The 21,980-nt window shown below is 40.9% G+C and overlaps 5 protein-coding genes across 8 annotated transcripts; 3 read left to right on the top strand and 2 right to left on the bottom strand.

The window, feature by feature from the left end:
* Positions 1 to 1,002: 1,002 nt before the first annotated feature.
* fibina (fin bud initiation factor a) lies at positions 1,003 to 2,031 on the top strand. The gene has a single exon (XM_055009395.1). It carries the CDS (start codon positions 1,047 to 1,049, stop codon positions 1,674 to 1,676), a length of 630 nt encoding a protein of 209 aa, XP_054865370.1. The 5' UTR covers positions 1,003 to 1,046; the 3' UTR covers positions 1,677 to 2,031.
* A 4,160-nt stretch (positions 2,032 to 6,191) lies between these two features.
* LOC129347260 (transmembrane protein 178B-like) lies at positions 6,192 to 11,492 on the bottom strand. 2 transcript variants are annotated; one of them, XM_055009392.1, is made up of 5 exons: positions 11,364 to 11,492; positions 8,064 to 8,600; positions 7,485 to 7,598; positions 7,252 to 7,389; positions 6,192 to 7,101 (listed from the first exon to the last, which is right to left on the bottom strand). In XM_055009392.1, exons 2-5 carry the CDS (start codon positions 8,464 to 8,466, stop codon positions 6,854 to 6,856), a joined length of 903 nt encoding a protein of 300 aa, XP_054865367.1. In that variant the 5' UTR covers positions 8,467 to 8,600; positions 11,364 to 11,492; the 3' UTR covers positions 6,192 to 6,853. The 2 variants fall into 2 exon arrangements, with proteins under 2 accessions (XP_054865367.1, XP_054865366.1); XM_055009391.1 differs by lacking the exon at positions 11,364 to 11,492 and having other exon boundaries at positions 8,064 to 9,080.
* Positions 10,652 to 13,525, top strand: LOC129348613 (transcription factor PU.1-like). Of its 2 annotated transcripts, none has more exons than XM_055009393.1 (5): positions 10,652 to 10,806; positions 11,205 to 11,298; positions 11,376 to 11,560; positions 12,805 to 12,958; positions 13,035 to 13,525. In XM_055009393.1, the coding sequence occupies exons 1-5, from the start codon at positions 10,780 to 10,782 to the stop codon at positions 13,343 to 13,345; spliced, it is 771 nt and encodes a 256-aa protein (XP_054865368.1). In that variant the 5' UTR covers positions 10,652 to 10,779; the 3' UTR covers positions 13,346 to 13,525. The 2 variants fall into 2 exon arrangements, with proteins under 2 accessions (XP_054865368.1, XP_054865369.1); XM_055009394.1 differs by having other exon boundaries at positions 12,832 to 12,958.
* Positions 13,526 to 14,681: 1,156 nt separating this feature from the next.
* Positions 14,682 to 19,521, bottom strand: LOC111570191 (transmembrane protein 178B-like). The gene is made up of 5 exons (XM_035949338.2): positions 19,391 to 19,521; positions 16,317 to 16,853; positions 15,731 to 15,844; positions 15,492 to 15,629; positions 14,682 to 15,341 (listed from the first exon to the last, which is right to left on the bottom strand). The coding sequence occupies exons 2-5, from the start codon at positions 16,717 to 16,719 to the stop codon at positions 15,094 to 15,096; spliced, it is 903 nt and encodes a 300-aa protein (XP_035805231.2). The 5' UTR covers positions 16,720 to 16,853; positions 19,391 to 19,521; the 3' UTR covers positions 14,682 to 15,093.
* On the top strand, positions 18,679 to 21,552 carry LOC111570193 (transcription factor PU.1-like). Of its 2 annotated transcripts, none has more exons than XM_023272815.3 (5): positions 18,679 to 18,833; positions 19,232 to 19,325; positions 19,403 to 19,587; positions 20,832 to 20,985; positions 21,062 to 21,552. In XM_023272815.3, exons 1-5 carry the CDS (start codon positions 18,807 to 18,809, stop codon positions 21,370 to 21,372), a joined length of 771 nt encoding a protein of 256 aa, XP_023128583.2. In that variant the 5' UTR covers positions 18,679 to 18,806; the 3' UTR covers positions 21,373 to 21,552. The 2 variants fall into 2 exon arrangements, with proteins under 2 accessions (XP_023128583.2, XP_023128584.1); XM_023272816.3 differs by having other exon boundaries at positions 20,859 to 20,985.
* The last annotated feature ends 428 nt before the right edge of the window (positions 21,553 to 21,980 follow it).

Below are 21,980 nucleotides of genomic sequence, written 5' to 3' on the forward strand. Positions count from 1 at the left end.
TTCTAAGAACTATGTTAGACAACCACTGAATAGGTTTCTTAGTTAATTACCAAGTACTCTGCTGTTGCTATAGTTCACTGGAGTATACTAAGTGCATTTACTCAAGGATTATCCTGTGAATGTTCTCTTTCCTTCTACATCTTAGAGAGAAACTCTGCATGTTTTACTTCAAAACATTTATCAGACAGCTTGTGTTACTTTCCATATGGAGATTTTTATGAATAAAATATATGAAAGTGTTCTAAAATGCATTTTCTTGCAAATTAATCGACCAAACTTTTAACACAATGTTACTAATTGATGAATCAATTAGTAAATTGACAGTAAATTGGCAACTATTTTCATGAATTACAGTAGTTGTGACATTATTATCAGAATTTATGCAGACCAAAATTGATTTATGGAAAAAATATATAATCAGCAGATTAATCTGTAATGAAAGTGATCACTACTTGCAGTTGAATATAAGACCTAACGGTAAAATTCTGCCATTACACTAATGCAAGAGAAAAAAATAATCTAATAATATATTATATAATAGCACAACATCAATTTGGGGCCACTTTTCTGTACTTTCATTTTTCATAGGTCTTGTTTTTAGGAACTTTTTGAGATCATACTCACATTTCATTTTCATATAATATTTTCATTGCAGGAATTGAACAGTGTGATATCAGTGCTTCTACTTAAACAAAGGACGTGAATTTTTTCAAGATGTGCTCAGATGAGAAAGACAAAACAATGATTTTGCACCTAAAGAGCTAATGTTTTGCTGAGATCCTGCTTCAAAATAACGTGGTCTGAATATACACACCAAAACTATATTTTAAATACGATATAATCAATAACCTTATTGCGCTTTATTGACACTGTGTGTTACTGTGTGCTTGCAGTGGACAGGGGCCTCCAGGGGCCCCTCTGACTTTAACTGGCAGTCTGCGCCTTTTAGGTGACGGCGGATCGTGTAACATGAGTCGGGATGAAAACTGCTCGCTGGATCCGGCTGCCAGTCCAGATGCTGCTCGCCAAAGAGAGAGAGGAGGTGCATGATGGATCCCGTCTCACTGCTGCTCATCTTAGTCGCATGTGTGCCGCTGAGCCCGGCGGTCTACACCGGGCCCCTGCAGCCGGAGATCTCCAACGGAACCTTCCATCACTTCTTCGTCCCGGACGGAGACTATGAGGAGACGGAGGACCCGGAGCAGTGCCAGATGCTGTTCAAGTTCTCGGACGTGTTTCCCTGTGGAGCCTCCGAGGACACCGACTCGGTGGTGCGCGACGACTTCGTCATCACCAAGCTGCAGGCGGAGGACGCGGCGCGCCTGTTGGAGAGCATCGGCCGGACCGTTGCGCACGACCTGGACGGAGAGGACAGCTACGGGAAGTTCCTCCAGCGGGAGATCAGCCAGATCAGCGAGGCCTTCTCCAGCGTGGACAAGTCGCTGCTGGAGCTGGAGGTGAAGTTTAAGCAGAGTCAGGAAACGGAGCTGAAAGAGGAGCAGCAGCTGAACGGCTACGTAGTGAAACAAGTGAGCGACATCAGGGGCGCGCTGAGGGAAACCACCGACATCTCCCAGGGACTGAAGGACAAACACGAGCTGCTGTCCCTCATCATCCGCAGTCATGGGACCAGACTGAGCCGCCTGAAGACTGAGTATCTCAACGTGGGCTCTTAGTGGACTTGTGGCAGCTTAATGTGAGATAGAGGAGCCTCCAGTATAAACCAGTGGAAAGTTCACTGTGGCTTATGAGTATCCTCCTTAAGTATCCGAAATCCTCTGACCTCCGGTTAGTCCCATTCTTTGGAGCCGTGTCACTGAAGGAGCTCAAACACAAATATCAACACATTCCTCTGAGTCAGGAGGGAAAAGGGAAATGGGAGCATAAAGGCGCTCTGTGGTGCCACATCTGAGAGGAACTTTATACAGGAGAGAGTCCAGAATTCAAATCTAAATGACCAGTTTGTATGATTTAAACTATGTTGTTTACAGTTTTAGGTTATTATAACTGATTAAATAAATATTGACTCCATATCCTTATTTTCTCTCTTTATTCTGCTCTGTCTTTTCTTTTTCACACTTTCTCCTGAGACATATGTCCAATGTCACACAGTGTTACATTATAAAACCTCCTCCATCCTTTTAAGCCTGAGCTCTGCGTAAACAGCGACAACATTTACAATCTTCATCTTTGGTTTTCAGCAGTGAGAAGTGACCCCGCTCCTCCTCGTCTGCCATGTCTTTACGTCACCGTGTTTGTTGTTGGCACTACAAGTGGCAGACTCGACTGTCCCTTGAAGTGGCCCTGGTTAATTGGCGTTTGAAGTCTGTCACTGCCTCCCACTTCCATCTGGAAGTCATCTACTCCAGTATGAAATATGTTTGTTCAACGGCGGCAATTGTCGTCACTATCTGCTCTTTGGTCTGTCACAATCCATTCAGATCATGTTTGATATGAAATGTTACTGTGCTGAGATTCTCAGCTCTTTCAGATGGTTGTTTTACTGAAAGTAGACCTATAATCGACCTACAGCTTGTTTGTATCTCTATCGAAATGCTCCTCAGCTGCTGAATACAACATCTTATTTCAGAGACATGGGAGAAAAGTTGTTTTGAATTCCAGAATAAGGCATTAACTCTGCCCATCAGGGTCACATGCACAAAGTCATAGTCATGCTGTTTTAATTTGCTTTGCCTTGAATTTAATATTTTGAATTCCTCCAGTAGTAATCTGTCTATTTTCTGTCTTTAACTACCATTTAAAAGGCTCTTGTTCCAGCCAACGTCTGCAACAACCACAAAGTAACTGCCATAAGCATGCCCACTTTTTTTTTTCCAGAGATAATGTCTCTGCAGATGTGAGGGAGCCATGGGCGCAACTGGGTGTGATTTCCTCTGTCTGGTTTTCCTCACAGTCCGGCTTCCCCTGAGGGACCCCTTTTTAAAAACAGCTCTCTGTAGCTCGGCTCAGCGCAGGCCAACCCCGTCAAAAACCCCGAGCGGCAGGAGCTCCATGTGCAGAGAAACCCTATATGTCTGCGAGCCTCTTAATTTCCAGGGGCGCTGCACAGGGCTCGCAGGATTTGATTAAAAGATCTGGTTAAAATTTCCACTGTGAAAGAAAAGGTAGAGCGAGTCTCAGAAGAAATCCACCCATCATACTTAATTTGTCTTTTTTGGCTCAAATCATTAAGTCCACCTATAGAAACATGTGTTTTTTCTGCGGGTTGGACTGAGGTCCCTGATGCTTAGAAGCATGAAGGCCTGAGCCTGCTGTTAGAAGAATGTATTCTCCTCATGACACATCTTAAGGACAAACAAAGAAAGGTCAGGAATGCAGAGGAGAGTTGACCTGAGAAAACTCTGACCCTTCAGCACAAAGCCCCAGAACCACATGCCTCAGTAGTGATGTTGTAAGACACACAAGAGCTGCTAAAGACTACATCTGCTACTAATCCTGCTGTTACTATCACTGCTGTGAATCCTATAGTACAACTACTACTAACAGTTTTACCATCTTTCAGCTGCGGCTGATGCATTTTCATTCAGGAGTCCTTGTTTAAGGAAAACACAGACACTGGTCATAGTTCAACTCCATGACAACTAAGCTATTAGAGGAGCTGCATGTCAAGTGGGAAAATTCCTACTGAGCAAAGTCTGTCTTCTAATGAAGGACGTGAGATGTTGTTAACAAGTTGACCTACAGTGAAGATTAGTTTGTCAAGTTGCTCTTTTGGAGGCTAAAAAACCCTTTTATTCTCAAGTGTAGAATGAATTTACATGAAGAAATGTTACTGACATTAGAAAACAACATAGTCTAATACTCATTCAGACACAGAGAAGGACTCTTTTACACGAGTAATTGTAACCATACAAGAGTGTAAAAATACTACTTGCAAGTAAAGTCCTGAATGTTCAATTTTACATTTGTTAAAGTAGTATTGACATCAATTAACTTAATATTTGATATAGCTTGTTTGTAAATTGACGGATTATCTAAGGATTATGATAGGTGAACTTTATGATTATAATCCAGCTAGTAAGGTTTGGGTTTATTGTAACAACTTTGTATACTGCTGGTTTCCTTAATCTATAATATACCATCAGAATTTATTGGTTGATTAGTTTGTCTTAATCTATATTAGTTAAAATGTCATGAGGAATAAGACGGCATTATGTGGAAATATCCAAGCAAAGTACCTTCTAATTGTACTTAAGTGCAAACTTTTAGCAAATGTATCAAATTATATTCATACCATGGAACAAAAACATGAACGCTGTATGAAGAAAACTTCTATTGTGACTCACAGGAAAGATTAAAAAATCATTTCTGTTGTTATAGTTAGAAGACTGTTAAATTTATCCAGCTGTGTAGAAAAGGTGTTTTAGATTTTCAGCAGGTGGCAAATTCAATCACTAAATGAATCCACACCTTAGTCAGGTGTGGCTTTAACCCTTTGATGCACAAAATGGGTAAAAAGTGACCCAAATCCAACTGAAAATTGCTATCTCCTGACCCACGCTGCACATCAAAGGGTTAAAGCACAATGATCAGATAATGTGACCAGCATCTATAAAAGGCCGCCCTAAAAATGCAGCGTTATTGAAATGGCTCAGCGGCACATATGACAAGAGAAAAATGAGCTGTTGGGATGCTGGATGCTGCATGTCACTCAAGGCTGTAACCGGGCACTTGAACGTCCACAACGCCATCATTTGTCATCTGGGAAATGCTTTCAGACAGCATAATATGACGGACAATCTGCCACATGATGCTCTGGATAAACGCGATCCCGTCCCCAAAAATGTCCACCAACCTCGCCGAGCCCTTCAAGGAAGAGTGAGACGACATTTCAAAAGCAGCAGCATCAACGTTTGCCAACGCAGTGCGTATTTGGTTGTTTTATTCCGCTGTAGAGATTATGCTGTGTTGGAGGAACAAATGCTTGCCTTTATGTTTAAATTCAGTGTACATTATGCACTTCTTTACTTTACTACAAATGTCAGACCCGTAAATAGTCACTTTGCAGACTGTGGTTTTACATGCAGAACATAGTCTGAGGTCATGCAATTTAATGCACTTATAGACTATAAACTGTCCAGGAGTATGTGCAGTAATTAGACCACCTACAACAATAAATGGCTTTTTAATGATGTGGGCACATATAGGAAATGTAGGTTTTCTCTCTTTAAACACAGACTGCTTTGTATCACCGTTACCAGACTGTAAAAGGAGTCATTGAGCTTTGATATGTAAACACATTTTACTGCAAATAAGTTTTGTTTTCACATAAAATTGCTCGATTTTTCCACAGTGGAATTGTTAAGGAAAACTCAATGACAATGAATTACTGCTGCTGTAATATACTAACAGAATATAACTGTTTAATCCCAAATAAGCTCATCTTTCACCTTGTCAGAAAGTGCAGATAATTTAATAACCAAATGCATTGTCTGCTTTATAATATACAGCAAATCATATTATGATCTAATGTCTGCTTATGAAAACACCGTCTCCAGTACAGAGTTCATTTTTGACCAGCAGCAGCGATTTCTTTCAAGACTTCATCTGCACTCTATGAAGACAATAAACACAATTTGAGTAATACAAAGAACAGTGGAGTTGTAAAGGAGCAGAGAAATCTCAGGAAATAACTGAAGCCAGCGTCTGAATTAGACATCAGGAAGATTTAAATTCTCATAAACGCTGTGGCAAACTAATTACAGCTCACAGTGGCCGCTGTGTATGTTGTTAATGGAACAGAACTCTTCAGTGTAATCAATCAGACAAGTGTGCAGCTGTCAGCAATTTTTAAGTACGTGATCAGAGAGAGTTGTCTGGATTTCATTTCTGATTTTGTGTCGTCAATGCTTTTAAAGGGGATTTTATTTCGCTGTAACGCCTGGCATAAAATGACTTCACTCTTTGTGTTCCATTTTATTTGGACTGACTTATTTTTGTCCGTTTTGTCGCTCACTTTTGGTCACTGACTCATGCTTTGGCCACTCACATTAGCAAATATAAGTGTTTAGAAGTGGTTTGCATAAAGCGGCGGCCTGCACACAGCTCCTCGTAACACAACAGAACCATATCCAGCCACTGGTTTAAAATAACGCTGTAAAACTTTGGACAGCATTAACAGCCTCACAGAGACGCTCTCAAGTCTATTCAGTGCGTTACAGAGGGGAAAATACAGTTTTGCATGGCTGTTTTATTTTTCAAAAATATTTTGATGGGGGTAAGACCTCAAGAACAACAAAACATTTCCCTCAAATACAGTCTGGTCTTAATGCTCATATTTTTCCTTGAATAAACACAAATGCATCTGCATACATACAATTCAAAAAGTACATGTACATATCTTGTTTTGAACGGGTACATAATGATACACAATTGCCCTTTTTCAAATGTGACGTACACATCCATAGTTTGATCTTCAATACAGATTTCAAAGTTGTGCTATTGATCTTCTGCCAGTTTGTCTTTTTCTCGTTTTTTCTTCTTCTTCTTCTCAAAGTAGCAGATTTTACAGGAAGAAATTATTATATTCTCCTCTTGAGGAGCAAGCAATGACACTGAAGAGTTCATTCATAAAGAGGGACAGGGGAAAAAGCACCAGAGGAACTGAAAATCATCTTCAGTCAATCTCACTTCTTCATCATTTTCATATGAGTGAGAGCCAGTGTTCTGTGCTTTCTTTGTGCCGAGCTGAAGGCTCTCCATCCATCCATCCATCCATCCATCCATCCATCCATCCCTCTCTCTCTCTGCTCTGAGTCCCTGCATGGGTAAAAGTGTCTCCGGAACAGGGCTCGTCACTGTTTCAGGATGAGACAGGTGTCTGTTAGATGTGTCACACACAGCCGTTCTCCTGTCTGGGCTTGTGCACCACCGGGGTCTGTGGTGGGTACAGGGAGGGGGCCAGTGTGCACAGGAAGCCAGCCAGCAGCGTGAGGCCCAGCCCACCCCACGCACAGAACATGGACCAGCCGTAGCCGTGGCTGATGTCCTCCGGTATCCCGAACATGTAGCGAGGATAGCGGGACAGTTCAAAGTTGATCCCAGCCACACATGTGCAGAGGGAGATTATGCAGCATGTCCCTGCCAGAGAGCCAGAACAGAGCCAGTGAGGCACAGACCCATTTTCATCCCCTTGTGATGCATCATTACAGCAGCTGTGATTAACACGGACCACACCGCCCCTCTGTGGCCAGTCGGGGCAGCGCTCCTTTACGTAAAAGTGCATCTTACCTCCCATGAGGAAGAGAAGTCCGGCGACATACTGCATCAGATCATGCTCCTGACAGCAGCCCAGCACTCCAATGATCCAGCCGAACAGGATGATAGATATGGCCATGCCTATGAAGCTGGCAGTCATCCTCTGCAGGTCTGCAAGAAGGCGCACAAGCGTTATTTGTTGCCCTGCCTGGTTTCTCTACGTTAATTCATCAGATGGAAAGAGGGAGAATAAACTGGGAACTCACGGAGTGCGTGCCACTCATCCTGCCTTATTGTCTTGGTCAAATTGATAGGCAGGTTTCTGGGGAGCGCTGATGAGGAGTAGTAGTATTTTATTGGTGTGCAGCGCGGAACCAATCCTGTGGATGTAAACAACACAAAAGAGGATGTCTCACGTTAGCTCCGAGATTAGATGGGAGAGGATATCACAAGGCTCTCTGCTGCCACCCCCTCCCAAAAAAAAAAAAACAAAAAAACAAAAAAGGTACCCAAAATCCCCCTCCATTCCTTTCCTTTCCTCTCCACCCACCCATCCACCCACACCATTGTGGAGTAGCTTATTGTACGCATTTCGAGGCTTCTGTTACTACAGCTCGCCCTTTAGAGCTGGGAGAGAAAGAAAAAAAAACACACACAGCACGTCGATTGCATTGTAACTGTACTCCGTGTTATACTGCGTAGGCCTTCAGGGTCTGTGCGCAGCATCAGCACCTTGGGTAGCGCATTCATGCACAAAGTATTTACTGACAGCGTCTCACACACGCGCACACACACACACACACGGGGAGAAAAAAAATCCAAAACAAACACATTATAACACAAACCTTTAAAGATCAAATCCTCCGTCTCCAAGTCAAATCCCTCCCGGTGGCACTTTCTCCACAGTCCGGTGACGGTGGAGTTGTACTGCCGACTGCAGAGGGACTCCATGGCCGGGGCAGGATCCAAGAAGTGCCGCTTAGCCCGCAGCAGCATCCCGCCACCGACGCCGGAGCCTCTCCGCTCCGCGCTCCGCTCTTTGGGCAGCATGCGGAGCGGCAGGTTGTTGTTGGAGATGTAGATGTAGCCGGGGTCGTTTCTTTTGTTTGAGTAATTCTTGCAGCGCTGCCGGTGCCTCCTGGCGTCGGTCTCGTACCAGTTGTCAGTGCTGATCGCCACCGCTATCAGTCCCAACGCGCAAAACGCCAAAAACAGACCCGCCACGGTTAAAGTCCTCATAGCAGCCATGTTCCATGCGTCTGTCGGCTCGGTGCCGTGATATTTCCACGGGACAGCAGGACTCCGATCCTGGCCGCTGCTGCTGATGCTGCTGCTGCTGTCAGTGTCTGAGGTGCGGAGGAAATTCAGCAACACAGAGGAATCTGAAATGCGGATAAATCACCGAAGCCCTCATTTCGTTGATTTGTCAACCATCTCCGAACAGAGCCAAATTCTTCGGGGGGGGGGGAAGGATCAATAAATTTGGGCCTCGATGAGCTATTTTGGTTGTCTCCTCTAATGCCTCTGAACTCAGTCTAGCCTAGATACTGGTCAATCCAACATGTCTGTCCAGTAGATGGAGACAGAGCAAATATTTGGAGCCCCAGAGCTGCACTTTACGCACTGTAGGAAAAGACTGCTGGAGTCTGCAAAAGTTAGACAAGAGGAATACCCTGCATTTGTTTTTCTGTTGTTTTTGTTTTTTTAAATTGAGCCTCTCTAGTATCGCTTCATCTGCTGCTGTCTAAAGTGATAAGAAACACCATAATAAAAAGGGCCTCAGTTTTTCTCTGTGTTTAAGGAAACAGTTGCATCACATCCAGCAGATTGCCTCTGGTAAATTTCCGTCCAAAGAGTCAAACACATGAAAAATATTCCAGAACACTGTTTGGTTTATTGTATTATTTTGAGAGCAGGTGTAAAAGTGTGTGTGTGTGTGTATATATATATATATATATATATATATATATATATATATATATATATATATATATATATATATATATATATATATATATATATATATTTATATATATATATATATATATATATTTATATATATATATATATATACACATACATATATATGTATATATGTGTATATATATATATATGTATATATATATATATATATATATACACATATATACATATATATGTATGTATATATATATATATATATATATATATATATATATATATATGTGTATATATATATATACACATATATATATGATTGAAATTGTAGAATTGTAGACACAATGTGAGACAGATATTACAACCACCTTTAACATTTTTTTTATATATATATATATATATACATACATACATACATACATACATACATACATACATACATACATAAATATATATATATATATATATATAATGTTAAAGGTGGTTGTAATAATATCTGTCTCACATTGTGTCTACAATTCTACAATTCTACAATTTCATTTAGCAGATGCTTTAATCCAAAGCGACATACATCTGGGACTAAATACAACACAATCAAGGATCTAGTCAGGAGAAAACAACCCTGATAAGAGCCATAAAACAAGTTCAAGCATGATAATAGGAACGTGTTGTCTACAGGCTGTGAAGACGTAAAAGGTTTTATATTTTATTTGCTTTTTTGCAGTCTGTCAAGTGCAAAGGTGTTCAGTGAAGATCTGGGTTTTTAGTCTTTTCTTAAAGCCTGAGAGGGACTCTGCAGATGGAGCAGAGTTTGGTAACTGGCTCCACCACCGGGGAACCACAGAGGAGAAGAGTCTAGCTATCGATCTGGGTCTATTGCACAACTTTGCACAAACAAGCTACACAGTGGCTCCGTCCCTGTCAGTCGTGTTTTCACTGGTTTTATTCTCATAATCAGAACTTCCTCATTGAAAACCATAATTCCAAACTAAAAGAGGAACAAAGCTGGTTCCAAACTTCACTTTTGGTTTCAGCCCCCGTGTGCAGCAACTATAAAAAAATCCTACATGAAGTTGTTGTGATTGAAAATGTGATGTGTTGGAAAATTGGTAGATCATATTTTCCTGCACAGTTTTCCACAGTGTTAACTGAATTACTTAAATACTTAATAATACTTAATAATACTATTACTTAAATTGTGATTTTATAATAGATTTTACATTGTGTTAGGAAGGATTGAAGTGTTAAAGTCACAAAAGGGCTCAATGCTTCATACGTGTGATAACTGTCCACTCTCAGTGCATCCGTTTTAGCTTTTTGTGACTTTCTACACAAATATCTGTAGATGTTTTATACATGATTTAAAGCGTAGACCAACACAAAGACATATTTTCCTGTATGATTTAGAGAAATGCATGTACACATGATGCTCGACCATCAGGAACCAATTGATCACACCAATCTGACATGTGGATGATGTGAACGTCGCCTGCATATAGTCCAGCTTATTTCTCACTTTCAGTTCCCATTTTTGTGTTGAAGTCAGCGCTCGGCAACGTTGCGTGTTTTTCAGTGAAGAAATAGGAAAAAGTTTACTTTTGTCACAAGCTTCAAGAACCACGAAGCTCATGCTGCCTTGTTTACATGATGGACGGCTTCGTCATATCACCTGTAAGTTATTCTTTTCAGTTTGTAACATTACCGATAAAGTTTTTGAGAATAGTTTGTTAGACAGAATAGGATATTTGACAAATTAACCTGTGTGTGTTTCTATAAGTTATATCTAGTGACATTTAAATGTTCTCATGGACAAGGTGGAGCTTTAGGACATTGAGAATTTCATTTATTGACTATATAGATATGAAAGGAAGAGTTTTGTTTGTGTTTATTAAGAATCACTAAGTAAATCCTCCCGTTTGGTCTTTTTGTTACGTTATTGTATTGATTTTTCTGTCTTCATGTTCTTCTAAAAGCTTTTTTAAAATTCTATAGTTAAGAAGTAAAGGTCATATTTGACTTAGTTTTGGCTACACAGAGAGATTCAAACATTGAATTTTTCCCCTTCAAAGGCTTCAGAGGAAATTATTCCAGCCGAGCCAGAGAATTATCGCCCTCCAGTAGAGCTGTACCCCTACCTCAGTACTGTGGGGGAGATTTATGAAGGTGAGAAGACTGGATGTACTCACTTTATAAAATGAAAATCCTCACAGCCAGGTGCTTAAACTTACATAACTTTCCAGACCATAGATGGACCTTCCACTCTGAGCGAGTCCAGCCGTCAGACTTTGAGAACTCCCCCGTGAATCACCTCACAGAGCTGCAGGCTGTGTCTCCTCAGCAGCTCATACAACCCTACAGATACAGCAGCGAGTCTCTGCCTCTTCACCTGGACCCTCCACTCGTCCCTCTGTCTGTGTCGCCACAAGTAAGTCTACAGATGGAAGATTATGAGAGTGAAAAGTCAGTCTCTGCATATGTGACTGGAAATACTGACATATAAGTGTCCTGACATAAATGATCGATATGATTGCATCCTCTCATTATTAAATTCCATGCAGTGTCCGTTTAGACTGTCATTTTATTAATAGCAGGCAGCAGTGATGCTTTGCAGTGACATTATATCAGCTGTTACTACAGCAGTGATTCACATAAGTCTGTTTGCTCATGGAGAGATGACACACTTAGTCAGTGCAAGTGTAAGGATCTCAAGCATGAAAGGCCACTCACAGGAAAAAACTAAGTCTGGGCTGAACTTGGCACCAATTTGACACAGCCTCTTTTCACATTTTAGGAGAACTTCACTTGACTTGGAATTTAAATGTTAATTAGGGCTGTTGGTTATTGTTATTTTCATTAAAGTTGCCTATTCTATTAATCCTTTACCCCATGCACTGACAGAAAATTATGAACAATGCCCAACAAGGTATTCCAGAGCCCAAGTAGCATCATTAAAGAAAAACAGCAAATATTCGCAATTAAGAAGCTGAAATGTGAGAGCTTTGGGGGGTTTTTTTGGTTACAAAATGACAAATTAGTTGTTAAAGTGGTTGGCAAATAATATATATTTTCGAAAGAGTACTAAATAAATCCACTAACCATTCAACTGTAATGTCGATATACATATAAATGTTCAATTCAAATAGTGTTTCATTTATATAGCACCAATTCACTACAGAAGTAATCTCAGGAAATCCACATGGTGAGGTCAAGACCTTACAATATTACATTATAGACGGAAGCCCAACATATCCAGCGAGTCCCTTTGAGCAGCTCTTTTGTAGATATGTGAGCTCCAGAATTTAATACTGTGTGATGTGTGTCTGTAGAGTCAATCCATCGCTGCCTCCAAAATGAAAACACATTATTTTCAGGAACTACTCAAAAGAAAACATTATGGATTTAGAGCTTTTAGAATGTCCTTTTTTATATAAATGTAATTTCATCTCCACAAATACAGAACACGATGTGGACAGTCTGGGATATGTTCACTGAAATGTCATCTGCACCACGTGGTGCTGCTGAGGACTGAATTCTATTTTGGCCGAGCAACTTCCTCTTTTGGTACAATGGCAGTGTTTAAAATGTCAGACGGTGAATAATTGCAAAACAGAACATTGCAGCCCTGTCTCTTCTTTGTGTAATCTCCAACTATATATATTTCCCCTAAAGATCCCGTTTTTCAACTACCCGTACCAGGCCTCGTCCTCACCTGGACAGTACTACTCAGAGGAGGACAGACGAGGAATCAGTCCCCCACTCGAGGTGTCAGAGGGGGAGGAAGAATTTGAGGACCGCAGCCACTCTTCCTTCAGGAAAGACATTAGTGAGTATTTGAGATAGAAATTGTACTTAAGCCTTCATGAACTGGCAGAAATTGCTTCAACAAATATATTTTCCAGACAACAAGAGGAAAATCCGCCTGTACCAGTTTCTCCTGGACTTGCTAAGAAATGGTGATATGAGCGACAGCATCTGGTGGGTGGACCAGGACAAGGGCATCTTCCAGTTCTCCACAAAACACAAAGAAGCTCTGGCAAGCCACTGGGGATATCAGAAAGGAAACCGCAAGAAAATGACCTACCAAAAAATGGCTCGAGCTCTGAGGAACTATGGTAAAACTGGAGAGATCAAAAAAGTAAAGAAGAAGCTAACCTACCAGTTCAGTGAGGAAGTGCTGAGGAACCTGTATTTATGTCAGTATCCTCACTGATGAGTGAACACAGGCTGCTTTTTATCACGCTGAAATCACGAAACTAACCCAAATTCTGTTTTGTCTGTACAATTGTAATTTCACCTTGTTTTACTTCCAAGTCTCAATACGTATTTATTTGTAAGGCCAGTGTGTTTCCTCTTGCAAAATTCTATATAAACGGCTTAATTTCAAACTCAACTAAGCTTGTCTGTGTTTGTGTACAGGAATTGAAGAATGATTAAAGATCAGAGACTGCCAAACCCCCCCACATGATCTGTGACATTTTGAGAGGTAGAGCAAAGTAAAATAGCAACAACTTAATGTCTGATTAATTTCAGCTCCTGTTAATATCAAATTAAGAAACATCCATGTAGATCACACCTTCTATTATTAATACCTATAGTGTTCAGAATCAGTGTCTTGAGTAACTTTCATCTGGCAGTGAATGCAGTGACACACCATTTTACAAAACAGAAACAAAAATATAAGAAAACTATATCAGTTGGAATTCAGACAAAAATATTTGCCATGTAATTCAGGTAATCGTTCCTTATGGTAGTGAAATTTGGGGTCCACTCAGTCATCAAGATGACAGTAGATGGGACAAGCATGCAGAATTCTGTGGGTCCATATTTAATTCAAAGAAAAACACAATCAAATGCATATAGGGCAGAATTGGGTCATTACCCACTAATTATTGATACAACACAATGAGATTTCAGGTGCTACAAACCCATGTAACACCTAATACTGTTCAACCTCAGACCTGCTCTGCTCTCTAACAACCAAACAGTCAGCCACAATATTACACCAACAAAAAATGTGTATCTGGAGCACTGGAATAATCAGACTAAAACTCAGAACAAATTTAACAGGGTATCTCTTTACTGTCAGAGGTGCAAAGCAGTTATAGATCCTGACCAAATACAGACCCAGTGACCACAGTGTAGTAGGGAGGAGGATGACACACATCCATTGCAACAAAGCATCCTGAATTTTAAAAAACAAAGGAGGGATATGTGTGTAGGCCTGCTTCAGTGTTCATCATAGGTGTTTTTTTTTTTTTTTAAACAAATATTCTAAATGGTATATTATTATGATTATTTTGATATGATTATGGGTTTTGTGAGGAATTGCCCATCTGCTCTGATAATAATCTACGGTGGCCGAGAGGTGCAAACCAAATTTACATAATGCAAAACACTTTTACAACCTCCAAGACAAATTTACAAGCGATAAAACACTTTTACAAATCCAAAAACACTTTTACAAATCCAAAATCCAAATTTACATAATGCAAAACACTTTTACAACCTCCAAGAAAAATTTACAAGCGACAAAACACTTATTCAATACAGATTTCAAAGTTGTGCTATTGATCTTCTGCCAGTTTGTCTTTTTCTCGTTTTTTCTTCTTCTTCTTCTCAAAGTAGCAGATTTTACAGGAAGAAATTATTATATTCTCCTCTTGAGGAGCAAGCAATGACACTGAAGAGTTCATTCATAAAGAGGGACAGGGGAAAAAGCACCAGAGGAACTGAAAATCATCTTCAGTCAATCTCACTTCTTCATCATTTTCATATGAGTGAGAGCCAGTGTTCTGTGCTTTCTTTGTGCCGAGCTGAAGGCTCTCCATCCATCCATCCATCCATCCATCCATCCATCCATCCCTCTCTCTCTCTGCTCTGAGTCCCTGCATGGGTAAAAGTGTCTCCGGAACAGGGCTCGTCACTGTTTCAGGATGAGACAGGTGTCTGTTAGATGTGTCACACACAGCCGTTCTCCTGTCTGGGCTTGTGCACCACCGGGGTCTGTGGTGGGTACAGGGAGGGGGCCAGTGTGCACAGGAAGCCAGCCAGCAGCGTGAGGCCCAGCCCGCCCCACGCACAGAACATGGACCAGCCGTAGCCGTGGCTGATGTCCTCCGGTATCCCGAACATGTAGCGAGGATAGCGGGACAGTTCAAAGTTGATCCCAGCCACACATGTGCAGAGGGAGATTATGCAGCATGTCCCTGCCAGAGAGCCAGAACAGAGCCAGTGAGGCACAGACCCATTTTCATCCCCTTGTGATGCATCATTACAGCAGCTGTGATTAACACGGACCACACCGCCCCTCTGTGGCCAGTCGGGGCAGCGCTCCTTTACGTAAAAGTGCATCTTACCTCCCATGAGGAAGAGAAGTCCGGCGACATACTGCATCAGATCATGCTCCTGACAGCAGCCCAGCACTCCAATGATCCAGCCGAACAGGATGATAGATATGGCCATGCCTATGAAGCTGGCAGTCATCCTCTGCAGGTCTGCAAGAAGGCGCACAAGCACAAGCGTTATTTGTTGCCCTGCCTGGTTTCTCTACGTTAATTCATCAGATGGAAAGAGGGAGAATAAACTGGCAACTCACGGAGTGCGTGCCACTCATCCTGCCTTATTGTCTTGGTCAGATTGATAGGCAGGTTTCTGGGGAGCGCTGATGAGGAGTAGTAGTATTTTATTGGTGTGCAGCGCGGAACCAATCCTGTGGATGTAAACAACACAAAAGAGGATGTCTCACGTTAGCTCCGAGATTAGATGGGAGAGGATATCACAAGGCTCTCTGCTGCCACCCCCTCCCCCGAAAAAAACCCAACAAAAAAACAAAAAAGGTACCCAAAATCCCCCTCCATTCCTTTCCTTTCCTCTCCTCTCCACCCACCCATCCACCCACACCATTGTGGAGTAGCTTATTGTACGCATTTCGAGGCTTCTGTTACTACAGCTCGCCCTTTAGAGCTGGGAGAGAAAGAAAAAAAAACACACACAGCACGTCGATTGCATTGTAACTGTACTCCGTGTTATACTGCGTAGGCCTTCAGGGTCTGTGCGCAGCATCAGCACCTTGGGTAGCGCATTCGTGCACAAAGTATTTACTGACAGCGTCTCACACACGCGCACACACACACACACACGGGGAGAAAAAAAATCCAAAACAAACACATTATAACACAAACCTTTAAAGATCAAATCCTCCGTCTCCAAGTCAAATCCCTCCCGGTGGCACTTTCTCCACAGTCCGGTGACGGTGGAGTTGTACTGCCGACTGCAGAGGGACTCCATGGCCGGGGCAGGATCCAAGAAGTGCCGCTTAGCCCGCAGCAGCATCCCGCCACCGACGCCGGAGCCTCTCCGCTCCGCGCTCCGCTCTTTGGGCAGCATGCGGAGCGGCAGGTTGTTGTTGGAGATGTAGATGTAGCCGGGGTCGTTTCTTTTGTTTGAGTAATTCTTGCAGCGCTGCCGGTGCCTCCTGGCGTCGGTCTCGTACCAGTTGTCAGTGCTGATCGCCACCGCTATCAGTCCCAACGCGCAAAACGCCAAAAACAGACCCGCCACGGTTAAAGTCCTCATAGCAGCCATGTTCCATGCGTCTGTCGGCTCGGTGCCGTGATATTTCCACGGGACAGCAGGACTCCGATCCTGGCCGCTGCTGCTGATGCTGCTGCTGCTGTCAGTGTCTGAGGTGCGGAGGAAATTCAGCAACACAGAGGAATCTGAAATGCGGATAAATCACCGAAGCCCTCATTTCGTTGATTTGTCAACCATCTCCGAACAGAGCCAAATTCTTCGGGGGGGGGGAAGGATCAATAAATTTGGGCCTCGATGAGCTATTTTGGTTGTCTCCTCTAATGCCTCTGAACTCAGTCTAGCCTAGATACTGGTCAATCCAACATGTCTGTCCAGTAGATGGAGACAGAGCAAATATTTGGAGCCCCAGAGCTGCACTTTACGCACTGTAGGAAAAGACTGCTGGAGTCTGCAAAAGTTAGACAAGAGGAATACCCTGCATTTGTTTTTCTGTTGTTTTTGTTTTTTTAAATTGAGCCTCTCTAGTATCGCTTCATCTGCTGCTGTCTAAAGTGATAAGAAACACCATAATAAAAAGGGCCTCAGTTTTTCTCTGTGTTTAAGGAAACAGTTGCATCACATCCAGCAGATTGCCTCTGGTAAATTTCCGTCCAAAGAGTCAAACACATGAAAAATATTCCAGAACACTGTTTGGTTTATTGTATTATTTTGAGAGCAGGTGTAAAAGTGTGTGTGTGTGTGTGTGTGTGTATATATATATATATATATATATATATATATATACACATATATACATATATATGTATGTGTATATATATATATATATATATATATATATATATATATATATATATATATATATATATATATACACATATATACATATATATGTATGTATATATATATATATATATATATATATATATATATATATATATATATATATATATATATATATATATATATATATATAATGTTAAAGGTGGTTGTAATAATATCTGTCTCACATTGTGTCTACAATTCTACAATTTCATTTAGCAGATGCTTTAATCCAAAGCGACATACATCTGGGACTAAATACAACACAATCAAGGATCTAGTCAGGAGAAAACAACCCTGATAAGAGCCATAAAACAAGTTCAAGCATGATAATAGGAACGTGTTGTCTACAGGCTGTGAAGACGTAAAAGGTTTTATATTTTATTTGCTTTTTTGCAGTCTGTCAAGTGCAAAGGTGTTCAGTGAAGATCTGGGTTTTTAGTCTTTTCTTAAAGCCTGAGAGGGACTCTGCAGATGGAGCAGAGTTTGGTAACTGGCTCCACCACCGGGGAACCACAGAGGAGAAGAGTCTAGCTATCGATCTGGGTCTATTGCACAACTTTGCACAAACAAGCTACACAGTGGCTCCGTCCCTGTCAGTCGTGTTTTCACTGGTTTTATTCTCATAATCAGAACTTCCTCATTGAAAACCATAATTCCAAACTAAAAGAGGAACAAAGCCGGTTCCAAACTTCACTTTTGGTTTCAGCCCCCGTGTGCAGCAACTATAAAAAAATCCTACATGAAGTTGTTGTGATTGAAAATGTGATGTGTTGGAAAATTGGTAGATCATATTTTCCTGCACAGTTTTCCACAGTGTTAACTGAATTACTTAAATACTTAATAATACTTAATAATACTATTACTTAAATTGTGATTTTATAATAGATTTTACATTGTGTTAGGAAGGATTGAAGTGTTAAAGTCACAAAAGGGCTCAATGCTTCATACGTGTGATAACTGTCCACTCTCAGTGCATCCGTTTTAGCTTTTTGTGACTTTCTACACAAATATCTGTAGATGTTTTATACATGATTTAAAGCGTAGACCAACACAAAGACATATTTTCCTGTATGATTTAGAGAAATGCATGTACACATGATGCTCGACCATCAGGAACCAATTGATCACACCAATCTGACATGTGGATGATGTGAACGTCGCCTGCATATAGTCCAGCTTATTTCTCACTTTCAGTTCCCATTTTTGTGTTGAAGTCAGCGCTCGGCAACGTTGCGTGTTTTTCAGTGAAGAAATAGGAAAAAGTTTACTTTTGTCACAAGCTTCAAGAACCACGAAGCTCATGCTGCCTTGTTTACATGATGGACGGCTTCGTCATATCACCTGTAAGTTATTCTTTTCAGTTTGTAACATTACCGATAAAGTTTTTGAGAATAGTTTGTTAGACAGAATAGGATATTTGACAAATTAACCTGTGTGTGTTTCTATAAGTTATATCTAGTGACATTTAAATGTTCTCATGGACAAGGTGGAGCTTTAGGACATTGAGAATTTCATTTATTGACTATATAGATATGAAAGGAAGAGTTTTGTTTGTGTTTATTAAGAATCACTAAGTAAATCCTCCCGTTTGGTCTTTTTGTTACGTTATTGTATTGATTTTTCTGTCTTCATGTTCTTCTAAAAGCTTTTTTAAAATTCTATAGTTAAGAAGTAAAGGTCATATTTGACTTAGTTTTGGCTACACAGAGAGATTCAAACATTGAATTTTTCCCCTTCAAAGGCTTCAGAGGAAATTATTCCAGCCGAGCCAGAGAATTATCGCCCTCCAGTAGAGCTGTACCCCTACCTCAGTACTGTGGGGGAGATTTATGAAGGTGAGAAGACTGGATGTACTCACTTTATAAAATGAAAATCCTCACAGCCAGGTGCTTAAACTTACATAACTTTCCAGACCATAGATGGACCTTCCACTCTGAGCGAGTCCAGCCGTCAGACTTTGAGAACTCCCCCGTGAATCACCTCACAGAGCTGCAGGCTGTGTCTCCTCAGCAGCTCATACAACCCTACAGATACAGCAGCGAGTCTCTGCCTCTTCACCTGGACCCTCCACTCGTCCCTCTGTCGGTGTCGCCACAAGTAAGTCTACAGATGGAAGATTATGAGAGTGAAAAGTCAGTCTCTGCATATGTGACTGGAAATACTGACATATAAGTGTCCTGACATAAATGATCGATATGATTGCATCCTCTCATTATTAAATTCCATGCAGTGTCCGTTTAGACTGTCATTTTATTAATAGCAGGCAGCAGTGATGCTTTGCAGTGACATTATATCAGCTGTTACTACAGCAGTGATTCACATAAGTCTGTTTGCTCATGGAGAGATGACACACTTAGTCAGTGCAAGTGTAAGGATCTCAAGCATGAAAGGCCACTCACAGGAAAAAACTAAGTCTGGGCTGAACTTGGCACCAATTTGACACAGCCTCTTTTCACATTTTAGGAGAACTTCACTTGACTTGGAATTTAAATGTTAATTAGGGCTGTTGGTTATTGTTATTTTCATTAAAGTTGCCTATTCTATTAATCCTTTACCCCATGCACTGACAGAAAATTATGAACAATGCCCAACAAGGTATTCCAGAGCCCAAGTAGCATCATTAAAGAAAAACAGCAAATATTCGCAATTAAGAAGCTGAAATGTGAGAGCTTTGGGGGGTTTTTTTGGTTACAAAATGACAAATTAGTTGTTAAAGTGGTTGGCAAATAATATATATTTTCGAAAGAGTACTAAATAAATCCACTAACCATTCAACTGTAATGTCGATATACATATAAATGTTCAATTCAAATAGTGTTTCATTTATATAGCACCAATTCACTACAGAAGTAATCTCAGGAAATCCACATGGTGAGGTCAAGACCTTACAATATTACATTATAGACGGAAGCCCAACATATCCAGCGAGTCCCTTTGAGCAGCTCTTTTGTAGATATGTGAGCTCCAGAATTTAATACTGTGTGATGTGTGTCTGTAGAGTCAATCCATCGCTGCCTCCAAAATGAAAACACATTATTTTCAGGAACTACTCAAAAGAAAACATTATGGATTTAGAGCTTTTAGAATGTCCTTTTTTATATAAATGTAATTTCATCTCCACAAATACAGAACACGATGTGGACAGTCTGGGATATGTTCACTGAAATGTCATCTGCACCACGTGGTGCTGCTGAGGACTGAATTCTATTTTGGCCGAGCAACTTCCTCTTTTGGTACAATGGCAGTGTTTAAAATGTCAGACGGTGAATAATTGCAAAACAGAACATTGCAGCCCTGTCTCTTCTTTGTGTAATCTCCAACTATATATATTTCCCCTAAAGATCCCGTTTTTCAACTACCCGTACCAGGCCTCGTCCTCACCTGGACAGTACTACTCAGAGGAGGACAGACGAGGAATCAGTCCCCCACTCGAGGTGTCAGAGGGGGAGGAAGAATTTGAGGACCGCAGCCACTCTTCCTTCAGGAAAGACATTAGTGAGTATTTGAGATAGAAATTGTACTTAAGCCTTCATGAACTGGCAGAAATTGCTTCAACAAATATATTTTCCAGACAACAAGAGGAAAATCCGCCTGTACCAGTTTCTCCTGGACTTGCTAAGAAATGGTGATATGAGCGACAGCATCTGGTGGGTGGACCAGGACAAGGGCATCTTCCAGTTCTCCACAAAACACAAAGAAGCTCTGGCAAGCCACTGGGGATATCAGAAAGGAAACCGCAAGAAAATGACCTACCAAAAAATGGCTCGAGCTCTGAGGAACTATGGTAAAACTGGAGAGATCAAAAAAGTAAAGAAGAAGCTAACCTACCAGTTCAGTGAGGAAGTGCTGAGGAACCTGTATTTATGTCAGTATCCTCACTGATGAGTGAACACAGGCTGCTTTTTATCACGCTGAAATCACGAAACTAACCCAAATTCTGTTTTGTCTGTACAATTGTAATTTCACCTTGTTTTACTTCCAAGTCTCAATACGTATTTATTTGTAAGGCCAGTGTGTTTCCTCTTGCAAAATTCTATATAAACGGCTTAATTTCAAACTCAACTAAGCTTGTCTGTGTTTGTGTACAGGAATTGAAGAATGATTAAAGATCAGAGACTGCCAAACCCCCCCACATGATCTGTGACATTTTGAGAGGTAGAGCAAAGTAAAATAGCAACAACTTAATGTCTGATTAATTTCAGCTCCTGTTAATATCAAATTAAGAAACATCCATGTAGATCACACCTTCTATTATTAATACCTATAGTGTTCAGAATCAGTGTCTTGAGTAACTTTCATCTGGCAGTGAATGCAGTGACACACCATTTTACAAAACAGAAACAAAAATATAAGAAAACTATATCAGTTGGAATTCAGACAAAAATATTTGCCATGTAATTCAGGTAATCGTTCCTTATGGTAGTGAAATTTGGGGTCCACTCAGTCATCAAGATGACAGTAGATGGGACAAGCATGCAGAATTCTGTGGG

The sequence above is a fragment of the Amphiprion ocellaris genome, chromosome 3 (genome assembly GCF_022539595.1).
Source record: "Amphiprion ocellaris isolate individual 3 ecotype Okinawa chromosome 3, ASM2253959v1, whole genome shotgun sequence".
NCBI classification, from domain to species: domain Eukaryota; kingdom Metazoa; phylum Chordata; class Actinopteri; family Pomacentridae; genus Amphiprion; species Amphiprion ocellaris.